This window comes from Tupaia chinensis, unplaced genomic scaffold (assembly GCF_000334495.1).
Source record: "Tupaia chinensis unplaced genomic scaffold, TupChi_1.0 Scaffold146177_1, whole genome shotgun sequence".
NCBI classification, from domain to species: domain Eukaryota; kingdom Metazoa; phylum Chordata; class Mammalia; order Scandentia; family Tupaiidae; genus Tupaia; species Tupaia belangeri.
The window spans coordinates 2,018,135-2,044,217 of NW_006206032.1; the positions used below are offsets into that span (position 1 = coordinate 2,018,135).

Consider the following 26,083-nt stretch of genomic DNA (forward strand, 5'->3'; position numbering starts at 1 on the left):
GCTAATTAGGAAGCCAGTGCATTTCCAACAAAAAACAATTTCATTTACACTAAGACTTAACCCTCATAACAAAAATAGAGGATATTTTAACTTAAACATTAATTTTTAAGCCTGTTACTATATAAGTAAATTTTTTTCTATATGAGTATTACCTTGATTTAATGAAATGACAGGTATTCGATTAGCATTATATAAAAAAATGTCTGCTCCATTTTCTTTGTTTCCAGATGAACTAGAATTCAGGCTCAATGTGAGCCACAACTGAAGAAGAGATTCCAACTGAAAAATAATGAAAATGGACAGGAAATGGACAGCATTTACCTATTATATTATGAAATATTAATATTAACAAAAAATATTATATTTGATTTGTCAAGACTAAAAATTTCTTCGATTAAATATTTTAATTCCCTAAACTCAGTTGACAAACACACATTAAAGTATTAATAAAAACCATTTAACTCATTTGAGATTTACAATTTACCTTGTACAATTTTAAAAAATTAAAACTGGGTCTTTAATCATGGATTTGTATATACTCTATAGTAAGAACTGAAGTACTAAAGCTTAAAACCATAAGTAGTGCTCATCATTGAAGGACCTATGATTATCAAAGTATTTCCAACATTTTCCTCGCTAGGAATAATAAAGAAATCATGTCAGGTTGAGAATGAGTCTCCAGTTGGTTTCATCTTTTACTAGGCTAGCAATAACTTGATAAAATTCACCAAGTTCCCCGAAGTCATACCTGAACATGATGAACTTGAAGCATGGAAAAAAGTTTGTTGAAACAAACATTTAACATCGGGACAGATGATAACTGTATAATAAGCTGGTTGGTTTGGTTTGCTGCTTGTAAACCGCCTAGAAGTGAATCATCTGTTCCAGTGGGAGATTGTGATACTGAAAATTAAACACAAGTATGATTTTATACACAAAGTATCAGAGGACATAAGAACTGGCTATTGGTATGTATAAAGATACTTTTAAATTTTTAATAAAAACTGTATTTTTTAGATTTTCAAACCTGTATATTATTTTAAAACTTTTCATAACATTGCTTAAAAGTCAAAAAATAATCACCAAAGAATCTCCCAGATTCATAGGATTCAGCTAATGAAAAAGAAGACATTCTCTATAATTTTGACTTATAATTTTCTTTCTAATTAATAATGGAGAAAAAGGAAAAGGAATAAAGAATCTTGACTAATTAACAGGAAGGCAGTTTTAGAATAATTTAGAGTATGATCCACTGAGTCTTAAATCTGACTGGAAATGAGAATCACTTGAGAGCTTGCAAACATTGTAATGTCCACGTTAAACACAATAATTAAATGCGAAGATATTCATGGGGAACAGAGAAATATTAAGGAAACTAAGAGAAGTTTTTCATATATATGGAACATATTCTACCAAAAAGAGACAAAGCTATTTGTAAGACAACAATTGATAAACTATTAAATAGACACTGGGCTGGGCAAGTGGCAGGATAGTTACAGCACTGGACTCCCACATGGCTGACGCAGTTTGAGTCCCAGATCTGGCGGCTTGCTTTCTCACTTCCCCGCCCCACCACCACCACCATGTCCCTCTCTGGTCAAATTAAAATAAATAAATAAAGTTAAATAAAATAATTGTTTAAGAAAAAGAGAGAGATAAGCAGAAACTAATTTCAAAAAGATCTCCTAATGAATTGTTTTAAACAAGAAATATCTAAGAAAGAAAGGGCAACCTTGGTCAGTACTGAGTTGTCTATGACTATGTGGAGGCTAAAGTCCTAACCAAAGTGATTCCCATATTACACAGGAGATCAGATCCAAAAATATTAGTGCGCCAATACAAAGACTATAGTACACCAGACCACCCCGTCTGTTTTTCTCCTTGTTTCTGTACCTTACAGATAAGAAATAGAGATTGTAAACTGAAAAAATTCAATTTGATATAAAGAAGATCTTAATACCCAAGTGTCTCTGTTGAAAAGGGTTGTAAACTCTCTTTGATAGAGAGATGTGATCCTCCTACGTTCTACCTAGTACCTCTACCCTAGAAAAGATGGAAGTCATTTGAAGGCCTAACGAAACTAAAACCATCATCCCCACTTAAGAACAGCTCTTTGATTATGTCCTTGAGAAATAGACTGTCGTCGTAATGATGCTCCCCTGATATGATGAGATCTACACAAGCCTAGCACCATACAGTAAAGGTCACTAAGGCAGGACCTTCTGGTCAAAACTGGCAGGCTGCCTGTTTGTGCAACACAGCCATGCCCGTTCAGTACACATCCTCTGTGGCTGCTTTCCTGCTACCTCGTCAGAGAGTACGACATGTACTTTATGCCAGCAATGTATAAAATATTAATTACCCATCAACCCTCTCAATTCTGGGGTTCCATTCACAGGCCAAATGGCTATCATCCTACCCTGTGTCTTCAATTCTTGTCTTTAATGATGACAAAGATATCACTCCAAAAATACCCCCACATTATCATAATTTTGGATACAATCAATAAATTCACAGAAAGGGAGATAAGCAGGCTTCCTTAAAGATTTCTCTAACCTAGGACCAGCAGGTGATGTGTGGCTAAGGTGCTGGACACTCCCACATGGTCAACCATGGTTCAGGTCCTGGACCTGGTAGCTTGCTTTCTCACTTTCTCTCTCTTTCTCTCCCTCTCTCATCAAATTAAAAATAAATGAATAAACAAATAATTTTAAAAAAAGATTTCACCAACCTTACAACAGCACAAAAACAATTCAGTGTTCTGTGCTGAGAGCAAAGAGCGCTACAAGAGGTATTTTAGATGTATTATTCCCCCTATTAGTAATTTCCTCACTTCTTAACTTGCTACTGACCTAGAGGGGGCATGTGCTATACATTAAGTCCTTCAGACTCAAATAAGAATGACATTTTTAAATCTGTACTCTCTGGGATCAGCAGATGACGTAATGGTTACATCACTGGACTCCCATTTAGTCAACAGCAGTTAGAGTCCCAGACCCACCAGCTTAAAACTCACACTGGGTGCATGTGCATGCATGACCAAGATCACTAGAGAAGAAAAGAGAAGGGACTGCGGAATGGCCATCTCCCCAGTAGGTGATTTCTCGCTTTCTCTCTCTCTGTCTCTGGCACTCTAGCAAGGGAACACACTCTATAGCAAAAATTTTTCTTGGAAAAAAAAAAAATTCCTTACTCCCTCAATGTACCATAAAATAATCAATAAACGAAGCCAGTGCCATGGTATTTAACGTGGCCAGGCCTCACATAACTGATAGCATATAGTTCAATCCAGTTCCAGTGGTTTGAGAAACACTCTAGGCTCATATGTGTGCATGCCCGAAATCCCAAACGGAGGGAAAATGGAGACAGGATTACGGCGTGACCATTCCCCTTTTCATACTCTCTTAATCTCTCTCTGTCTGTCTGGGAAGCAAATGCACCTTCTGGTAAAAAAAAAAGAAAACAAGAAAAAGTAAAAGAAAATACAAAAAAAAAAAATTGTTCACTGCAACACTCTAAGAATTATAATTTTACCTACATGTAGGAGACGTATTTGTTAATGCCTGTAAAATGGAATCTGCTTCCAGGGTAGACATCATTTTCAACATAAGTTCTGCTTGCTGTTCAAGTCCAACTTCTAGGCGAGCATCTAGAGCTACAAAAAGCAATTAAAACAAAAAGTAAGTATGATAATTATTACTCATTTGCAACCTCCTACAATTAAAAGTCAACATCTGAACCTACAAGAGGGTGAGGAGCATGTCCTTCCAGAACTACTTGGTATGTGGTTTCAGAATCAGATAAGGGGAAGAACATCTGCAAAGGAGGTCAGAGATAGGAGATTGTTCACACACAGACAGACGAATCAACTAAGTGAAGCGTAATAACGGAAATAACTACAATAAGGACAGGAAGACCCAGGGGAAAAAAAGAGGTACAAATGTGGAAAGGGAAAAAACTAAAATGATCATTAAGGAGTTAGTTAGATTAACCTAGAGACACATCAATGTGAACTCATCACATTCAAAATATACACAGAATTCAGTACAGATGTGCATGTATGTGTAGACACATACACACAAATATACACATATTCCCTTAGCTAAATCCATGAAGATGACTTGAAAATGGTCTAGAAATAGCAAAAACTGTACCTAGCTGACCAAACTAAAGGAGACTATACTGGTCAAAATCAGGACAACGTGAACATCAAAACAATGACAACATTATGAACACTTAATGACATTGTACCAGAAAATAATTTAGATGGTATTTTTAATGTTACTTAAATTTTACCAAAATAAGAACAAAATAACGATAACAACACACTATAACCTACTAACTTCAATCCAATCTAACCGATTCAATCATAAAGAAATAGCACAAAAACCCACACAGAGAGACTCTGGAGTATAAATGGCCAATCATCTTCAAAAATTAAGTCAGACCAGCAGATGGTATGGTGGTTAAGGCGCGGGACCCTCACAAGGTCATCAGTATCCTCTAGCAAATTTAAAAATATCAATAAATAAAATTAAATAAAAGATCCTTTAAAAAAATTAAGGTCACACAAATAAACTCTGAAGAATTGTTACAGACTGAAAAAGAATAAAGATATATGACAACTAAATGCCACGCACAATTCACGCCAGGCCCTTGAGCATAAAAACATTATGTGCATAACTGCTAAAATCTCAGTGAAATTTCGGTAAACTTCCTGATTATGATGGAATAGGCTTCATGTGCTTATATAGAAGAATATCTCGCATTTTATAAAACAAAACAAATAGTAGTTTAGCAATTTACTCTCAAGCGATTCACGATAACATTCTCTGCACTATACTTGGAACATTTTAATAAATATGAGGGAGCTTCAAAAGGTGCAAAAATCGAATTGAAGTATGAGTTAATTTTGGTAGAAAAATTCTGAAAACCACACATAGCTCTTCATAATATTCATTTCCCATAAACCTTTTGAAGACCACTCATATGTGATTTCAAATTTTTCATCAAATAAATAATAACACATAGGCCTGCCCCATAATATACTTTTGCCAAGTGTTATTCTGAGAAAGTAAAAAAAAGATAGGTCATAAATAAAATCTCTTCTAAACTCACTGACAATGAACAAAGACAACACTGACACTCACAGTGTTAGTGTGATACTAAACTTTCCTAACATACACCTAGGCTCAATTTCTCAAGGGACAAAGTATATATACACACTTAGCCTTAGCTGAAGGAAAGCATATGCCTTAAAACAGAAATGTACTTACCCTGAGACACTGAAACACTAACTGTCTGTGATCCGTTCTTCTCTGTGTTTGCTGGTGGCTTTGCTACAGGAATTCCCAGACCTCCAATGTAAGGGTTGTAATTGTAGGTACCATAATCAGCACCCCAATAATCATACCATGTACTGCTTATTGGCTTAAAAAAAAAAAAATGAGAAAAAAAAAATGGGGCTTATTTTTGTCTCTTCACTGAGTAATGCACTGTTTACATTATCTAAATCCAAACAGAACCCTTAATATTCTCCCACCCTTTATGTTCTCATAATCTTAGTGATTTTTAAGAAAGCTTCATGGGCCACCAGTGGCATCATTAAGGAAGATAGATTCCCACATGGCTCTGGCGTAGTTTAAGCCCTGGACCAGACGGCTTTAGAAACATGCCAAATACATGTGCGTGCATGCCCAAAATCCCTGCTAGCAGGTTGAGTGGTGGTTACGGGCACCGGACTCACACATGACTGACTGCAGTTTGAGTCCCAGACCTGGGGGCTTGTTTTCTCAATTCCCAACCCTACCCTCTGTCCCTCTCTGGTGAAATTAAAATAAATAAATAAATAAAGTTAAATAAGATAATTCTTTTTTTAAAAATAAAAAATATAAAAGTAAGGAATGATCGGGACAGGCAGATGGTGTAATGGTTACAATCATTAGACTCCCACATGGCTGACCACAGTTCCAGTCCTGGACCCTGCAGACTGAAACTCACGCTGCTGCATGTGAGTGCATGCCCAAAATCCCAAGAGGAAAACAAAGGAGTAGGGATTGTGGTGAGGCCATCCCCCTGGGAGGGTGGGGGTAGGGGTTGATTTCTTTCTTTCTGTCTCTCTGTCTCTCCAGCAACTGTACAAGCCCTATAGCAAAAAAAATTTTCTCTAAAAATAAATAAATAATTTAAATTAAGGAAGATTCAGTAAGTCTTTTCATTTTCAGCAAAAATAATAAACCTTAATTGCTTAGAAATTAAGAGATTACTAAAATCAGTAATGAAATCTCTTATATACTAAAAGAATAATATCATTATAAACTATTCCAGATGTTATCTCTTTAGAAAAAGTAGAAGCTAACAAAGAAGTTCAATCTACAATAAACTTAGCTTGTATGACGTTTCTATGGCTACCTGAAATCCTGAAATGTTGATAATCCCTAATTACACTTATACATGTTAACCAGTGGTTCCTATTACTACACTTATAAAAATGGTATAGTATTTCATTTTATCTTATTAAAAACTACTATAGTACCTAGAGCACTTTAATGCATTTTAAGTACATTGAATAATGGTTGTATTTGGTGACAAATATGTGTATTTTCCTATTTTACAAAAATGTAAGATGAAAGAATACAATTGCAAAGAATATGCTAACGTATCATACCTTAAAAACCTTAGCTGCAAGAGGATCTTTTTCCAAATCAATATCTAGTGGATCAATATCAACTTCCATTAGATCCTGAAGAAGCTCAAGGTCAATTTCTTTATCTTTTTCCAAAGATGAAAGTGGAGGTGCACCTTGAAATAATTGAAAGTGATTTTATTAGTGGAGGAAACCACATAACACTAAACTGCTTTACTGCTTATATTCAATAGTTACAGAAAAAGTTATTTTACTTACATGTAACATACATGGGAGTACAGATTTTTTAAATCCATAAATTTTGGGGGATGGCAGGTGGTATGGTGGTTAAGGTGCTGGACCCCACATGACTGACTGTGGTTCAAGTTCTGAATCTTCCGGCTTGCTCTCTCACTCTTAACTTTAAATCATCAATAAAAATCCAAATGCATCACTCCATAAAACAATAAAAACACTAATGCTATGGTATTTGATTTCCTCTAGCTCTTACTGAATCAAGATGCCTATACTAACTACAACATGATACATGCTAGCAGAGATATTCGAGAATGTAAGGGGAACATAAATGGCAGTGTCTCCAACTGCGCTAATAATACTGACAGAAAATAGCTCTTGAAGGAGGGGATGCTGTATGCCAACATTAGATAAGGAGGAATTCATCATGCAAATGACAGGAGGAAATCCTTGCCAGATAAAGAGAGTGTCAGGTTAAAGAAAAGATGAGAACACACAGAACGTAAGATTAAGAAGTAACAAATTGTTAAGAAATAAATAAATAATTGAAAATTACCACAGAATCTGACAAATATAGGGCAAAAATCAAAACAGAGTTTTAGTTCTTATTTTAATTTTAGACAGAGTGTCACAATGTAGAAACCCTCCTGCCTCAGCATCCCAGCAAGGACTAAGGGTGCACACTACCATACTTAAAGCAGTTTTACACAGGGTCTCACTATGTTGCCCAGGGCAGCCTTCAGCTCAGGATGCTCATGCCTGTCTCAGTCTTTTGAGTTGCTGGATTACACACATGTCACCATGCCTAGTTATTTGGGTTGGAATGTGAATTAAACCAGGCTTCCATGTGATGCCAGCCTTAGGAGCACAGTGTCTTAGCAGTACATGCCACTGTTGCAAGGCCCCAAAACACAGTTTTGAAAAATAAGGGATAACCAAGTCATAACAAATTGGGCATGCTATCCTACAAAGATGGGTTTTTTTTAATAAGTCAATCAAAGAATGAAAAAAGTATTATAGCAAAAACAACTGGAAATTCTTTAAATAAAGAATTATTCATTCATTCATTCATTCATTTTTGCCTGGGGGTACAGAGTGAGAGAGCAAGCCGGAAGGTGACCTTGAACCACAGTCAGTCATGTGGGAGTCCAGCACCTTAACCACCATACCACCTGCCGTCCCCAAAACTGAATCTTAAATAATAAGAGCTTATAACATGTCATCAATACCATTACGTATCTTTTTTTTTTTTGGGGGGGGGGGGGACATGTTTTTGCTATAGGGCAAGTACACTTGCCAGAAAGACAGAGAGACAGAAAGCGAGAAATCACCTTCCAGGGGGGATGGCCATGCCACAATCCCTTCTCCTCCATTATCCTCTCGGGATCTTGGGCACACATGCACATGTGCCCGGCGTGATTTTAAGCCACTGCGTCTGGGACTAGAACCGCAGTTGACTATGTGAGAATCCAGCAACAAAGGCATTATACCAACTGCTGATCCCACCATTACATATCTTTAAATGTTTTTTACATTTTATGGTCTTTAAGATAGCCAAGACTATATCAAAATAATTACCACAATGAAATATCTCTTTCTTGTGACAAGTACTCATTCAGAGTAACAGTTAGACAAAATATATTTATCAGGAAAACAACTAAAGATAGAATAACCTAAAGAACAAACAAACAAAAAAAAACACACAAAGGAAAATAACTCATCTACTGCGTCATTGGAAAAGTCATGACATAATTTCTTTTTCTGTTTTTTAACACATTTAAAGACTTTTCAGACATAATAGTTTACAAGGCCACTGACTTAAGAGAAAGAAATGTAAAAATCCATTTTAAATTTCACTAATATTCACTACCATAGAACATTATTTTCATTTAATGTAAAGTAATAAAGGATATTTTAAAGAAACATAATTTGGGCCAGCAAGTAGTGCAGAGGTTAAGGCAGCTGGATCCCAAATGGCAAAATATGTGGTTCTAGTCCCAGAGCTGGCAGCTGAAAAACATACTGGGTGTACCCGCTTCAGCAGCACATACACTAAAATTAGAATGATACAGAGATTAGCATAGCTACTGCACAAGGATAACACACAAATTCGTGAAGTATTCCATATTTCTGCACTTCCTCCATGATATACAAATAGTCTAATTTCTGAATACTTGGGGATTTTCTAGTTATCTGTTATTGTTGTCTGGTTTAATTCTAGTATGCCTCAGTGAACATACTTTAAATCCATTCTTTTAAATGTGTTAAAGTTCATTTCATGACTCAAAGTATGTTCTATCTTGGTTAATGTTCTGTGTACATTTGAAAACAATGCACATTCTGCTGCTGTAAGGTGGAATGTTTTAAAAATGTTAATTATTTCAAGTTGGTTCATAGTGACATTTTATTTAAGTCCTCTATATCCTTCCTGATTTATGCCTTCTTATCAAGTACTAAAAAAGAAAAAAAAAAAAATTCTAGTTTAAAAAAAGAAAGAAAAGAAAAACACACTGGAGGGGTGGCCAGCAGATGGTGTGATGGTTGGGGCACTGGACTTCCATGTGGCCAACCACCATCTGAGTCCTTAACAAAGTGGTTCGCTACCTCACTTTCCTTTTCTCTCTCTCTCTCTCTCTCTAGTTAAATTAAAGAATGATAATAAAAGAGATCAGCAGATGGCATAATGGTTATGTTGCTGGACTACCATGTAGTCAACGGTGGTTCAAGTCCCAGACCTGGCGACTTAAAATTGACACCAGGCATGTGTGAGCGCATTCCCAAGATCCTGAAAGAAGGGAGAAGAGACTGCAGAATGGCAATCCCCCCTGGGGGGTGACTTCTCGCTTTCTGTCTCTCCGGCGAGCGCATGTGTCCTATAGCCAAAGAAGAATTTTTTTTAATAATAAAATAATGATATAAAAATTAAATAAATAAATAAATAAATTTTTAAAGAAATACAGACCAGGCAAGTGTGTTTGACCAAAATCTCAAGAGGAGAATGATAGAATAGAGATTGTGCCTTAGCCATCCTTCCTGGCAGTGATTTCTCACCTTCCCTTACTCTCTGGCAAGTGCACACATTCTATAGCAAACTAAAAGTATTAAAAAACAATTTTGGGAACCAGCAGTTAGCGTAATGGCTATGTCACTGGACTCCCACGTATTCGACCACGGTTCGCGTCCCGGACCCGGTGGCTTAAAACTCACGCCGGGCGCGTGTGCGTGCGTGCCCAAGATCCCGAGAGGAGAATGGAGGAGAAGGGACTGCGGTGTGACCATCCCCCCTGGGGGGTGATTTCTCGCTTTCTGTCTCTATGTCTCTCTCTGTCTGTCTGGGGAGCGCACGCGCCCTACAGTGAAAATCTCTCCAAAAAAAAAAAAAAAAAAAAAAAAAAAATTTTAAGGGATCAGCAGATAGTGTAATGGTTACATTGCCCAATTCCCACAGTCGACTGCAGTTCAAGTCCTGGACCCAACGGCTTAAAACTCACGCTGGGTGCATGTGCGTGAGTGCCTAAGTTCCCAAGTGGAGAATGGAGGAGAAGGGAGAACAGTGTAGCCATCCTCACCAGGGGATGATTTCTCACTTCCTGTCTCTCTAGCGAGCACATGCACCCTATTGCAAAAAATAAAAAAATAAGTAAGATGAATTAAAAAATGTACCTGTTATATCATGTGTCAAAGGTTCATCTATAGTTTCCAATAACTGAACTGAAGACTGCTGAAGGGAGTCGTCAGAGTCACCAGCCGTTGCGCCTACATCGTCAACCACTGTTCCTTCCTCCATGGCTTCTGCAGCTACTGGAGCCAACAATTCTCCTGTATATAAGAAGATAGTCTTAATTACTGTAATAATTAACATAGACTTCTGACACGTATTAAATTATATTTTTACATCTAAAGAGTAACTGAATATAGCTCTACCAACTATAAAAGAACCTGAGGTGAATGAGTCCAAACCTACTTAAGAAAAGCTAGAATAAACTGAATTATCTTCAAATGACAAAGACGAATAGCAGAAAGCTAGTAGCAAAATACACAAAATGCTTAGCATCTACAAGGGGTTATTATAATTATTTACACAAAAGAGGTATTCAAAAAGTTCATGCAAAGTGACTAGTTATTCATGGATATCAAAAATTTTTTGGAGCAAAATAAACTTTTAATCTGGTATAACAATTCTGAACAGGATGCAGTCTGATGCACTAAGAAAGGTACGATATCAGTCCCTGGAAGAGTAGAATGAATTCTGCTCAAATTAAAGCACAAAAACCGTAACATTTATGGCTAAGTAAATGGTGAAATCACTGATGCATTATAAAAAGATGATAGGGATAATGCCCTAAAGAAGTCAACAATTTACAAATGAGTAATTCAATGGTTTAGGTAATGGTATATGCCAAAAATGTTCATGATTTAAAATTTGCACTTGACTATAATGGTACTGGGAGGCTGGAGGTCTTTATGAGCTAAGGCCTAGATAATGGTGATCACATCATGGAGGAAGTACTGTAAGGTATGAATTAAGATCCACAGAATGTTTTTAATTCATCATCGCTGTTTTTTTTTTTTTTTATTTGAACAAAAAGAGACAGAGAGAGAGGGAAAGTGAGAAAGCCACCCACCAGGTCCAAGACTCAAACTGCGGTCGGCCATGTGGGAATGCAGTGCCCTAAACACAATACCACCCACTGGCACTAAGACCCAGTGAATTCTCACTCACATAGACAGAGCTAATTCTTGCAAGAGCAAGTTGTTATAAAAGGAAAATAGCCACCTCCAGGTGTGCCTTTGTCTATCAGCACACACACACCCTCATTCTTCTCTCTTACTTCTGTCAGTCTTGTTGTGACATAGGCTGGCCCGATGCCAGCCCTGCACCTTTGGGTTTTCAGTCACCAAAATAATAAGTCAAATAAACCTCTGTCTCTTGATAAAACACAGTTTTAGTTATTTCTGTTGCAGTGCAATAGAGGACTAAGATAACTTGTTTTAAAAACAACTAAAACCAGCTGGCCTTACAGCACAGTGGCTAAGTGCTATGTGGGGGGAACAACACGACAGACTAGGGTTCAAATGAAGTTCTAGCAGCTTGAAAAACATGCCAGGTGTGTGTACATGCATGCCCAAAATCCTAATGGGTACATGTAATGAAGGAAAATGGATTGGGCACGACAATGCCCCAATGGAAAGGTCTTGCTTTCTTTCCCTTGAATTCATGTACTCTCTCACAATTAAAAAAAAAAAAAAGGAACAAGATGATATTGAAGATAACCTCCACAACTGCAAAACATGCACATCAATTAGCACCAAAAAAATAAATCTGGATTGTGACCCAACTAAAGACCAATGATTGATGGCAGGAACAATAGTCAACACTATACATATCTCAACTGGTTTAGCTTATACAATTCTGACTGAAAAATTAAAGTTGGGCAAACTTTCTGTTAGATGGAGACCAAAATGCTGTGTCTAGATCAGCTGCAGAGTTTTCAATGAAAATTAACTACGTGGGATCAAGATTCTGAACTACTTCTTTGAAGAACAGTAACAGGAAATGACATGAGGATTTATCAGTACAATGCTGCAGACAAAACACAATCAACGCAATTGCCATAACAAGTAAAAGCAGTCCAACGAAAGTAAAGTAGATCCAGCAAGAGTCAAGGTCATGGCAACAGTTTGGGAGAATGCTGAAGGCATTTAGCTTGTTGACTTTCTAGGGGGTGGGGTGTCAGTGAACATCTCCTTATGGTGAGTGTTTTCAAAAAGTCAGACAAAGCCTTAGCAGAAAAGTGCTGTGAGAGCTTTACCAGAGAGTTTCTCACCACAGCAATCCTCTTGCTATTTTCACTCATGATGTAAGGGCAATTTTGTGAAGAGTTTTAATGAGAAATCATTAGGCATCAACCATAAATTGTTAACTTGGTTCCTTCCGACCTTTTGTATCCTAATCTTAAAACTCTCTTTATAGGGCACCAATATTTCTTCAGTAAAAAAGGGACCAGCAGTTAGCGTAATAATGGCAATGTCGCTGGACTCCCATGTAGTAGACCGTGGTCAAGTTCTGGACCCGGTGGCTTAAACTCACACCAGGTGCGTGTGCGTGCATGCCCAAGATCCCGAGAGGAGAATGGAGGAGAAGGGATTGCAGTATGGCCCCCCCCCGGGGGGGGTGATTTCTTGCTTTCTGTCTCTCTGCATCTCTCTGTCTGGCAAGCGCATGCACCCTATAGCAAAAACATCTCAAAAAAAAAAACAAAAAAAAAGTAGAAAAGACTGCAATGACAAGATAAACTACCCAACACCCTCAGTTCTTTGGGGACACAATAAATAACTGGTATCATCATTTATAGAAATAGCTTGAATGCAAAGGGGCTTAAGTTGAGAAATGAAGTTCAAAATTTTTAGTTTCATAAATGAATTCAATTTAACTCAATTTGATTTTTCATGAACTCCTTGCAAAACCCATAAATAAGTACAATCACTTATGCATCAAAACAACCTTTAAAGAAAGGTACTTTTATTATGCTTATTTAACAGAAGAAGAAACTGATGCATATTGACTTCTTTAAGGTCACATGATGAACCAGTAAGAAGCATAATGCTAATAATAATGAAGCTATCTCCAATAAATATGCATGTTAACAACCTAACTCCTCTCTAAAGGCTTTCATTAATCATGACTGTCATCCTAATTAAAGACAAATCTGAGAACCAGCAGTTAACATAATGGCTATGTCGCTGGACTCCCACGTAGTCGACCGCAGTTCGCGTCCCGGACCCAGTAGCTTAAAAAAAAACTCACGCCAGGCACGTGTGTGTGTGTTCAAGATCCCGAGAGGAGAATGGAGGAGAAGGGATTGCGGCGTGACCATCCCTCCAGGGGGTGATTTCTCGCTTTCTATCTCTATGTCTCTCTCTGTCTGTCTGGTGAGCGCACGCGCCCTATAGCAAAAATCTCTCCAAAAAATAAATAAATAAATAAATTAAATTAAGACGAATCTAATTCTAAATGGCTTCTACTGCTCTTAATATTAAAAAGACCTTTTATTGGGGACCAGCAGATGGCATAATGGTTACATCACTGGACTCCCATATAATTGACCGCGGTTCAAGTCTCAGACCCAGCAGCATAAAACACACTGGAGAAAGAACTGAAGTCTACCCATATTCCCTGGGGGATAACTTCTCGCTTTGTCTCTCCCACAAGCACATGCACCCTATAGCAAAAATCTCTACTTAAAAAAAAGGGACCAGCAGTTAGCGTAATGGTTATGTCGCTGGACTCCCACGTAGTCGACCGCCGTTTGAGTCCCAGACCCGGTGGCTTAGAACTCACGCCGGGCATGTATATATGCATGCCCAAGATCCCGAGAGGAGAATGTAAGAGAAGGGATTGTGGCATGGTCATCCCCCCTGGGGGGGGGGTTTGATTTGTCGCTTTCCGTCTCTCTGTCTCTGTCTGTCTGGCAGGAGCACAACCCTATAGCGAAAACCTCTCCAAAGAAAAGGTGGGGGGGGGCTTTTAAGTTTTTAAGGGCTTACAATTTCCTTTAAAGATTACTCAGTTGAGCTATGACAAGTTAATTTTGACATGCCCCATGAAAAATAAAACCTGACTAACCTGCTAAAATATCTTGAAGCATACAAGTTAAGGAATACTGAGCCCAAGCACCACCCCAAGATATATCTCCTCTATTGAAGTCGGTTCCAACCAAAAGTAACAGGAGTCTTTCCAGTTGGGGTTCATTCACAATCTCACACAGATGAATAGTTGGCCTCGTGGCATTCGCAATGCGTGCAAGAACCTGTAATATATTTTATAAATTCACACACTTTAATAGCAATTACATGTTTTCTCAAATAAATCATAGAAATCTATCAATACTTTAGTACTATAGTAATACTTTTCAATAATGATATATGATTTTGGTTTCATGAAAACTGCTTGGCATGGAATGCAAAAGAACATAATAGTCATGGACAAAATACTAAAATTTGGTTTGAAATCTGGCCAGAATACTTAATAATTTCTATAAACTGTGAATGCTGAAGAAAAGTAGTCATGTCATTAATATAATCTCACACTAACCTATAATTTCCTATTTTAATATAAGAAAGGCAGGTTGGAGATAAACATAGCCACATTATCTATTATACATTTTAAATCCTTGAGTTTTACCTAGTTTAAAACATAAACGAGGAATTCTTAGGAATAAGTGACAATTTTTTTCAAGGCATTAAGAAATATTACATAACCGGGAAAAAAGAAAATCCAGGCCCAGGCCCAAGCAAGGTAGCACATGCGGCTAAGATGCTATGTTCTGTAGCTGGGACTATATGGGAGGACCTGGTTTGACAGCAGGTCTGATCGAGAGACTGGGTGCAGTAATACGCCCCAGTGATAATCCCAGTGACTTGGGACGGCTGGAACAAGAGGACTGAAATACAAAGCTAGCTGGCACAGCATTGCAAAACCCTGTCTAAAACAGTCTCGCATGGTGACACACTTACACTGCCAGCTGGGAAGCTGAGGAAAGAGTATCACCAAATGAGACACTGTCTTTTTTACAAATAGTGAAAACCAAAAGAAGCAATATAAGTTTCTTAATCAAAATCAACTAAAAACCACATACTTTCCTAGTTCATTTTCTTACTGTTAAGTCTATACTTATAAATTATGCCCAATGGTTTACTCACCTTACAAACAAATAGTAAGAGATCTGCATGACATGTAAAATCCATGGAGAGGAGAAACAGAACAAGTTTCTGGACTACTGAGATACAACGTTCATGGGCCAGAGTGAAAGGAAGGGGCTCTATCTCTGGACTTTCTTTTGTCGTCGTAACTTCTGTGTCTAAATTAGAACGGGACCACTCTGCTGTCCGACGTAAACGAATTAAATCCTTAAAGTGCTGCACAGAAAAATGTACACTTCCATAAATCACTGTTTAGTTAATGAAATTTGTTTTAATACAAATGTATTTATGGAATGAAAATATTTACTCAGGAAACTTAGAAGCTTATAAAAGATACAATTTTATGTAAACCATAAGTTTCAAATAAGATTATTAAAAACTACATTGGGGGCCAGCAGGTGGCATGGTGCTTAAGGCACTGGAGTCCCACATGGCCGACTATGGTTCAAGTCCCAGGCCTGGCAGCTTACTTTCTCACTTTCCCTCCCTCTCTCTGTCTCTCTGGTCAAATTAAGAAAAAATAAAAAAAAAGAATAAAATTACAAAAAAAAAAAAAGAAAGAAAAAGAAAGGCTACACTGACCCATATACTTTATCTACTGTTTAAAGTATAGGATATGTAACATTTTTTCAGAAAAGTAAAATTCGGGACCAGCAGTTAGTGTAATGGCTATGTCACTGGACTCACACGTAGTTGACCATGGTTCACGTCCCGGACCCAGTGGCTTAAAACTCATGCCGGGCATGTGTGCATGTGTGCCCAAGATCCCGAAAGGAGAATGAGGGAGAAAGGGATTGTGGCGTTGGCCATCTCCCCTGGGGGGTGATTTCTCACTTTCTGTCTCTGTCTCTCTCTCTCTGGCGAGCTCAGGCATCCTATAGCAAAAACCTCTCCAAAAAAAGAAAAAGAAAAGTAAAAATCTACAGAAAGGCTACATTAGGTGAATTCCAACAGCTTAAATAGTACCCAAACATTTTAAACACAATTCATACAACATTTATGGAAATTAATACTAATATAAGTTTAAGTACAAAGTATTTTTTCAAAATCTGATGGAATAAGTGCAATTTAATACTTATAAAAATATAACATAGAAACTTTGTTGTTACATATGAATGTTACTCCTAAAATTAAAATACACATCCAGTAGTTTTTATAATTTTATTTATAAATTACTTGGCCTTTATGTTCATTTAGAAAGCACAAGCTCTATTTGGGCCTTTTGATTGTCACTGGATACAAAACATGTTTCAATTCTAAATGGAGCCCCCAAAATATTCCAGTAACATAACGAAGGGGAAAAGATACGCAAAAATTTTCACTTTTACATATTAATTTTATTTTAAAAGCTGACACTATATTTATAGTCATCCAGTATTTTTGTATTATAGTTTTAAAATACAACTATATATTATCAAAACTGTACATTCCACTGACTCTTCTATCTTCTATTTAATGTAAATCAATTCACTTTAAAGGTCATATATTAGAATAATACCTAACGCCTACACTTATCATACATTATCTTGAGTTAAAAGTTACCTCACTAAAAACAGTCAAGAATAAATTTATTTTTTTCTGTTGATAAGCAGAATAACATTCACTTAAATTTTCTTATTATTAAAGATACTTAAATAATGAAATAATTTAAAATACTAAAGGGAAAAGTGACTTTTCTGTGATTAAAAAAAAAATTCTCTTTCATACCTTTGAAGTAGCCTGCTTCAGTTTTGCTTGCTCTACCAGAAGTTTGTATGATGACCCTTTATTACTTTGGATTTTTTCTTTTTCCATCTGTTCCACCAAAGCCTTCTGCTTTGCTTTTAGTAAGTTAAGTTGCTTTAAAAAAACAAACCAACAACTTAATCTTAACAATGACAATTTTAAAAACTAATCAAAATTCTATTTCTCATAGAATTCGTATATCAAACTAGTAGAATAATTAAATCCCTGAGAAATCTACTATTACAATTTTAATGGTGTTGGTGATTTTACAACTACGGAAACTCAACCTCCAAAATGTTAAATAATTTCACAAATATAAGTAAGCTCATTAAATGTCATACCTGACGATCTGATAACATGTCTATCTCATGCAATCCCAAAAACGATATTTTCAAATATTAAAATTAAAAATATACTGACAATTACCTGTTTATGATGAACAAGCTGCTTTCTGATTTTTCTGGAATATAATCTATCAAGGCTACTGCTGCCTTTGGAAGATCTATTTAAGCTCTGAGTATGCAGATTATTGTTAATAAAACTCCACTGGTTTCCTAGAGAGAAAAAGGTTTATTAATAATTTGTTAAATATAATTTTAAAGTACCTTTCATACCCAGAAAACTAGAAACACAATTATGAATGTGTCAATCATGACAGTTTTGAAGGAAATTACAGAAACCACTATAAAGAAATTGCTAGACTACCTGACCTTACCAAAGGTTAAATAGCTGTCACTGCTCTAACATGGACTCTAAATTACTTCAAGTCCAGAGTTCTCGATCTCCAATGTTTCCTTTAGGACAAGAGCAATTTCCTCTAAAATTCTTTACATAAATCTTTGTACAACTGTGTTTATGTCACTCAATTCTAAAAACACTAATATCTATTATAAACAAATGCACTTTTGTACAGAGACCAAAACAGGGCATTCAAACCAAGATATGTAGCTACATTCATTTTCTTAATTTGGAATATAGCCAGACTATTCTATGCAGCTTGTTAACCCAATTTAGGCCCAATACCCTTTACCAATTATGTATTCATATTTCCTTAATATTTTTTCTCCTTCCCTACTTTCCAATTGCCAAATCTTAATTCAAAATCATCAAACTCTAAAATAACACTCCCACTTCTACTGCAGTATCTGAACAATACAAATAAACACAAAGATTTCCAATATTATGTTATATTCTAAGTATATATGATAAATTTTTAAATTGGTGTATTACCTCTATATCCTATAACTAAGTAAAGTGACCCACAGATACACATTAGTTGGTTTAGAAAAACAACATAAAGCAAATTCCTAGTACGTAAAAACTCAACCCATTTCAAAACGTAGTACAAGCACACCATGGAGATAATCCAACTTCAGTTCCAGACTACCATAACTAAAGCAAAAATCTGAAAACAGCGAGTTACACAAGTTTTCTTTCCTTAGTATGTATAAAAATTATCTTTACACTATATAATAGCCTATTAAGTATACAATGGCATGTAAGAAAACATATCTATATAAATATAAAACACAAACTAACTTGGGCCGGACAGTGGCACGGCTCAACTGCCATGCCACAGCAGTTGGATCCTACACAGTCAGCTATGTGGTTTGAGTCGCAGATGTGGGCTCTTGAAAAACACACTGCGTATACACATACATGCCCAAATCCGGAAAAGAGAAATGGAGAATGACTGCAGCATGACTATCACCCGTGAAAGGTGCGTTCTCACTTTCCTTCTCTCTCTCTCTCTCTCTCTGTCTCTGTCTCTTCACGTAGAGCACACAAGCCCTCTAGCGAATTAAAACAAAACAAAAGGCAAAAAAATATTTTGATCCCTAAGAATGCTAATAATTAGCCAAGCCTACAGTAAGTTTTCTGGCAGTAGAACATCTAGCTTCAAAGTTGATGGCTGTGGTGACTGCTGAGGGCCAAGGTGGCCAGGTAATTTCATACAGTAAGACAACAATAGTGTGATACACCAACGGTCCTTCCTCAGTAGTGTGCAATGTCACCTGACAGCCCTTCACTACCAGCTGAACTTCTTCAAAACTCAAGTCAGTTTTGTCGAATCCTGGTGCTACTTTATCAATGACAGTTATGCAGTATCTTTGGTATCATTTACAACAATGTTCACAGCATCTACATAAAGAATTAAGATTTCATCCTAAAAAAAAAAAATAAAAAATAAAAACCACTTTACTTGTTCCCTCTTAAGAAGTAACTGCCCTGGGACCAGCAGTTAGAGTAATGGCCATGTCACTGGACTCCCATGTAGCCGACCACGATTCAAGTCCCAGACCCGGTGGCTTAAACTCACGTCGGGTGCGTGTGCGCCCAAGATCCCGAGAGGAGAATGGAGCAGAAGGGATTGCGACGTGACCATCCCCCCTGGGAGGGGGGGTGATTTCTTGCTTTCTGTCTGTCTGGCAAGTGCATGCGCCCTATAGCAAAAACCTCTCCAAAAAAATGTAACTTCCCATCCTTACAGTTTTATCATGAGACTGCAGCCAATCAGTCACAGCTTCAGGCTCCCTTTTTAATTGTAGGTCTCTGGGTATTTTTACCACCATTCTGCAGATACTTCCTCTACTGAAATTTTCAAACTCTCAAAGTCATTCATGAGGGTTGGAATCAGTGTCTTCCAAACTCTTGATAATGTTGAAATTTCTGACCTCCTTCAATGAATCACACATATCCTTAATGGCCTCTATATTGGGGAATATCTTTTCAGAAGGTTTTCAATTTACTTTGCCCTGACTCATCAGAGGAAATATTTATGTGTGATAACTACAACTTTGTGAAATGTGATTATTCAATAATAAGATGTGATAGCTGAAATTATTCCATAATCCATGGGCTACAGAATGAAATTCCTCCTTGATCCATGGGCTACATGCATATGGTAGCAGACATGAAAACAACATTAATTTCCTTATGTATTTCCACAGGTGCTCTTGGGTGAACAGGTACACTGTCAATGAGCACTAATATTTTGAGCCCCCCTCCCAAAAGAGAGATTTTTGCTATGGAGCTGGTAAACTTGCTGGGGAGACAGTGTGTCAGAAAGTGAGAAATCACTCCACAGGGGAGAAGGTCATGCTGCAATCCCTTCTCTTCCATTCTACTCTCAGGATTTTAGGCACACATGCACACATGCCTGGCATGAGTTTCAAATTCTTGGTTCTGGGACACAGTTTGCAGTCCTCCATGTAAGAACCCAGCAATATAACCATTATGCCATTTGCTGGCCCCAAGTTCTAATATTTTTAAAGAAATCTTTATGCTAAGTGGTAGGTCTTAACAGTCGACTTAAAATGTTTACTAACTCATTCTGTTAATAGATGTGCTTTATCTAAGCATTGATATCCCACTTATGAGCAGAGGCAAAGAAGATTTAGCATGATTCTTAAGGGTCTATGAGTTCTGGATTGGTAAAATGGCTACAAGGTAAAGGCACCAGCTGCATCGGCCCCTAATAAAGAGTCAGCATGTCCTTGGAAGCCAGGCATTGATTTCTCCTTTCTAGCTATGAAAGTCCCAGATGGCATCTTCTTTCGGTATATGGCTGTTTTGTCTACACTGAAAAAACTCTGTTGTTTAGTTTAAAGATGACCTTCCTCAATGATCTTAGCAGGTAGCTTGCTACTTCACCTTGTACTTTTATCTTATGAAGACAGCAACTTCCCTTGAATCTCATAAACAAGTCTCTACTAACTTCAAATATTTCTTTTGCAGCTCCCTCAGCTCCTTTACAACACTGAAGAGAAATTAAGGCCATTCTCAGCATTCTTTGGCTTAAGAGAATGCTGTGGTTGAATTACTCTTCTCGCCACTTCACAATATCAGCAATAGGCTCTTTTGCCTTCTTTTCATTCATGTGTTCATCAGAGGAATACTTGCCATTTCTTTCAAGAACTTTCTCTTTGCATTTGCAACTTGGCTAACTGACGTACAACCAAGCTTTTAAGCCATCTCAACTTTCAACATGCCTTACTCCCTAAGCTAAATAATTTATAACTTCTAACTCAAAATGAGAAAAGTGTGACTCTTCCTTCCACTTGAATACCTACAGGGCCATTGCACAGTCAATAACTGGTCTGATATCAGTATTGTTGAGTCTCAGGGAATAGGGAGGCCTGAGGGAAAGGACGTGAGATAGAGGTTGGTCAAGTATGGTCGAGTAGTGAGAACACACACAATACTGATAATTAAGTTTGCTGTCGTAGATGGGTACTGTTCATAGTTTGCAAAACAATGACCATAGTAACAAACCTCACTGTAAGAGTTATAATAATTGGGAAAAGTTTCAAGTATTGTAAGAATTACCAAAATGTGACTTAAGAAAATATTAAATGAGCACATGCTGTTGGAAAAACAGTGCTAACAGACTTGCTTGAGCAGGGATTGTTATAAACCTTTAATTCATTAAAAAAAAATAAAACCACACAACACGTAATATTTGCGAAACACAAAGCAAAGTACAATAAAATAAGGTATGCCTACACACACTACAAATTAGAGAGAGACGGAGAGAGAAAGAGAGAGAGAGAAAGTGAGAAATCAGCCCCCCAGAGGGGAAGGTCACACCACAATCCCCACTTCTCTATTATCTTCTTGGAAGTGTTTTTCAAGCCACTGGGTCAGGGACTCAAACCTCATAATCAGCAATAAAGGATACAGCTACCTTAACCACCACACCACCTGCTGGGCCCGTCTCAAGGTGACTTTTTAAAATATTAGAATGATGGGGCCAGCAGGTGGCATGGTGGTTAAGGCACTGGACTCCCAGATGGCCTACAGTGTTTCAAGTCTAGGACCTGGCGGCTTGCTTCCTCCCTCTCCCTCTCCCTCTGGTCAAATTGAATAATAACAATGAATCCCAAAATCCAAAGAGGAGAAGAAATGGCAAAGTGGCCATCCTCACTAGCAGTGCTTTCTCACTTCCTCCACCCCTTCTGTTTCTCTGTGGTGAGCCCATGCATCCTACGGCAAGGGAAGAAAAAAAAAAAAAAAACCTGTGAATTTTTCTCCATGTAAGCATAAAGGCCATTTGTAGTTATTAAGCAGAATTTGATAAAGGTAAATGGAATGAATCACTATACAAACTCCACAAACCTCTCTTTCACAACACACTGATGTCTAAGTTTTCATGTACTATTTAAGTAAGTATGTGGAAAATCTTGTGAAATATAGTTGTTTGTAGAAACTAAAATTTGTGCTCAAAGGAACTTGTCTATCAACTGCATCAAATATGAATTCTATATTTAAACAGATTCCTGATAAAATTAATTCATATTTTATATAAATTACATACAGCTGGTATCTCCAGGTCAATAGCCAGTTCTGGAACAACTGCGGAGTCACTCAAAATCCCCACCAACATATTATTATAAACATCTGATACCTGTCAGAAACCTCTCCCTGTCTTTACCATTCAAAGGTTTCTTTGCTGCTGCTGCTTCATCTTCAACGGTTGCCACATAATCCAGCAATCTGGACACCAGCATAACAACCCAGCTGATCATGGGAATATCTAACACTCCTACACAGAGAAGCAAGGAAGGAAAAAACCCAAATGAATATAAGAATCCCAATGAAGTCTAATGAAATGATTGAGATAATACATTCATAAATCAAAACTACATTACTAACACTAAAATTTATAGATAATAAGACTTAGAATTAGATACTTATGGCTAAAACTTGAGTTGAACACCAAATTTAATAAGAAAAACACGTTCATGGCATGACAATAGATTAAACATATGATGAATCCAATAGGTAATTTATAAACCAGAACACTATAGTTGCTATCCTTAGACTCATGGGTAAGTGAAATAAAACATTGTAACTCTCATGTTATACTTCATACAGTAGGAAATTATGTTCTAGTTTTTATTCCTCTCTAACAATTTTCTTGCTCAAATGGAACTCGCTGTTATTGACCAAAATAGCAACTGTGCCTTAAAGCTCAGAAGCACGTAAGGGAGTTTCATTTATTTATGATGGTATAAGAAAAACAAAGATGACAACTTTTATTTTCAAAGTTCAAATAATAAAACATAAACTAAAAAAGTAATAACTATTTGGTAGTAAAGGGCAAAAAGGAAGCTCATCTAAAAAGTCTACATCAGGCAGACCCAGTTAAGGAAAAGCTCCTGGTTAAGAAAGCCAGATCCTAAAACATCAATGTCACAAAAGTAGTAACAAACTATGGTACAATTAATATTAAAATAAGTATTTCAGGAAAGATATTTTATAAAAGCAATATTGATAAGAATCATCAACTTTGAATAAAGGTCACTGCTTTATATTAATACCTTCTGTCCTCCTATGCACAGGTAACTGTGGCTGAAGAGGTGACAATAAATTATCCAGGAGATTAAGTAAGCTTTCCAATACTCCACTATTGCTAAGTGATCGTTGACCAATGCAGGAAAGTAGCATGAAGACCCTAAAAATAAATAGAAAGCAATTATCCAGTAACAGGGCCACCACGTGGCATGGTGGTTAAGGGCATTGGACTCCCACATGGCTGACCATGGTTTGGACCTGGTGGCTTTCTCTCCCCCCACCCCACCCCTGCCTCTCAATCTCTCCCCTCGCTGGTAAAATTTAAACAAATAAAGTTAAATAAAATATTTAAAAAAAAAAAAAAGAAATTATCCAGTAAGCCATAGATTGGATTGTATTTTTTTTCTATGCAAAAATATGTCATGATTTTACAATGACCCACAACAATAAGAACTAATTTAAATGTTCAATTTTTAAACTAATTTACATTGAAACTTAATAGAGCAAAATGAAATTTCTGATTCATAAAACACAGCATATTTCAGGTGGGTTAAGCAAAGTTTACATCTTGTAAGTATAATGTTAAAATTAGTTCTTAGGAACCAGCAGTTAGCATAATGGCTATGTCATTGGACTCCCACGTAGTCGACCACAGTTCGCGTCCCAGACCTGGTGGCTTACAACTCATGCCGGGCATGTGGGCGTGCATGCCCAAGATCCTCAGAGGAGAATGGAGGAGAAGGGATTGCGGCGTGACCATCCCCCCTGGGGGGGTGATTTCTCGCTTTCTGTCTCTATGTCTCTCTCTGTCTGTCTGGCAAGCACATGCGCCCTATAGCGAAAACCTCTCAAAAAAAAAAAAAAATTAGTTCTTTTTCTAGCTATGGGTTACATTTTATAATGTTAAATACATGAAATCAGATATGTAATGAAGAATGAGAGAACTTTAGCTTAGCCTCAGAAAAACCACACTGAACATGTGTTGAAACATAAACTAACAGAATATGATAAGAAATATTTGCAAAGTCAGTTAACATCTTTTCTTTTTTTAGAGGTTTTTGCTATAGGGTGCATGCGCTCACTAGAAAAACAGAGCGAGACAGAGACAGAAAGCGAGAAATCACTCCCCCTGGGGGGATGGCCACACCAAAATCTCTTCTCCTCCATCCTCCTCTAGGGATCTTGGGCACACACACGCACATGCGCCCAGATTGAGTTTAAGCCACTGGGTCTGGGACTCGAACCAAGGTCGACTACATGAGAGTCCAGCGACATAGCCATTACGCCAACTGCTGGTCCCAAGAAGCTAGATCTTAAACATCTACATCATAAAAGTAATAACAAAATATGGTGTCACTAATATTAAAATAAGTATTTCAGAAAAGGTACCTTATAAAAGCAATATTGATAGGAATCATAAACTTTTAATAAAAGTCATTGCTTCGTATTAATAACAAATTTCACAAGTTCAGTTAGGAAATTAAAGAATATCGTCTAGTTTTATCAAATATAATCTTAATGTAAGGTTGGTGCCCTTCACTAGGACTCCTCAAAACCCGTAGAAAACCTGCTACACTTTCTCCAGTTTGGACTCAGATGAACAAAATCTTACCAAGGAGTGTGAGAAGTAAAATCATTAATAACAAATAGCTCCAATATTTTGTGACCTACCTGTCTTGTGGAAAGATGAGAAGCTGCTCTGAATTGTACAATTCCTGGAGAACATTAGAAAGAAACTGACCCCACCATCTTTCACCACCACACAGCTGAACAAGCAGAAGACCAGTATGTAATCGTATCTTTGGGGTTCCACTGATGCACAAGTGTTTAAAGAGCTCTTCACAGGCCTGGGCATGAAATGTGCTCTGCAAAACTGCAGGAACAGAGTGTCCTATTACAAGAAAGAAAACAGTAAAATTTCCTATTTATCAAAATCAACATACCTAGATATGCTTTCTTCTTCATGAGCAAGCAAGAGATAATTATATTCTATTTATTTACTCCTCATGTGTAAATTGTAATTGTCACATACATGAAGAGGAGAAAAACTAGCATTTAGGTTGATGGCATTTCTTGCATGTGGAATGAGGAATAACGATGGCTATATGAGTGAGTGAGTGAGTGAGCGTGTGTGTCAGTGTCAGCATGAATATGTGTAATGAGCAAATGTAGCTTCTGATTTGTACAATAACAGTTCTGTCAGGTTGGTAATTTATTAAAAGTTTTTACTGTTGAACTTGTAAGCAATTTCCATTACTTGCCAGTAACACAATGATGTGCACATCAATAGAACAAACCCAAAAGAAGTCCATTTAAGGGGGGTCAGCAGGTGTCATAATGGTTGCATCACTAGACTCCCACAGAATCAACCACAGTTCGAGTACTGGACCTGGCAGCTTAAAACTCATGCTGAGTGACTATGTGCACGTGCCCACAATCCTGCAAGGAGAATGAAGGAGAAGGGACTAAAGCTTGGCC

At 37.2% G+C, this 26,083-nt stretch overlaps 1 protein-coding gene and 1 non-coding gene across 2 annotated transcripts in view; one reads left to right on the forward strand and one right to left on the reverse strand.

Moving 5' to 3' along the window:
* Positions 1-26,083, reverse strand: part of BIRC6 (baculoviral IAP repeat containing 6) — a 266,821-nt gene that overhangs the window by 124,506 nt on the left and 116,232 nt on the right. Inside the window, exons 31-43 of the mRNA XM_006168813.3 lie at positions 25,277-25,496; positions 23,632-23,765; positions 22,743-22,853; positions 17,735-17,862; positions 17,291-17,422; positions 15,584-15,799; positions 14,508-14,691; positions 10,544-10,699; positions 6,668-6,801; positions 5,277-5,430; positions 3,539-3,655; positions 749-903; positions 153-279 (exon numbers count right to left, since the gene is read on the reverse strand). Of these exons, the coding sequence (XP_006168875.1) occupies positions 153-279; positions 749-903; positions 3,539-3,655; positions 5,277-5,430; positions 6,668-6,801; positions 10,544-10,699; positions 14,508-14,691; positions 15,584-15,799; positions 17,291-17,422; positions 17,735-17,862; positions 22,743-22,853; positions 23,632-23,765; positions 25,277-25,496 (1,968 nt within the window). The remainder of the gene's footprint in view (positions 1-152; positions 280-748; positions 904-3,538; positions 3,656-5,276; positions 5,431-6,667; positions 6,802-10,543; positions 10,700-14,507; positions 14,692-15,583; positions 15,800-17,290; positions 17,423-17,734; positions 17,863-22,742; positions 22,854-23,631; positions 23,766-25,276; positions 25,497-26,083) is intronic.
* On the forward strand, positions 8,907-9,012 carry LOC114006213 (U6 spliceosomal RNA). Its single transcript, XR_003547967.1, has one exon. It is a non-coding gene; the product is annotated as a U6 spliceosomal RNA (small nuclear RNA).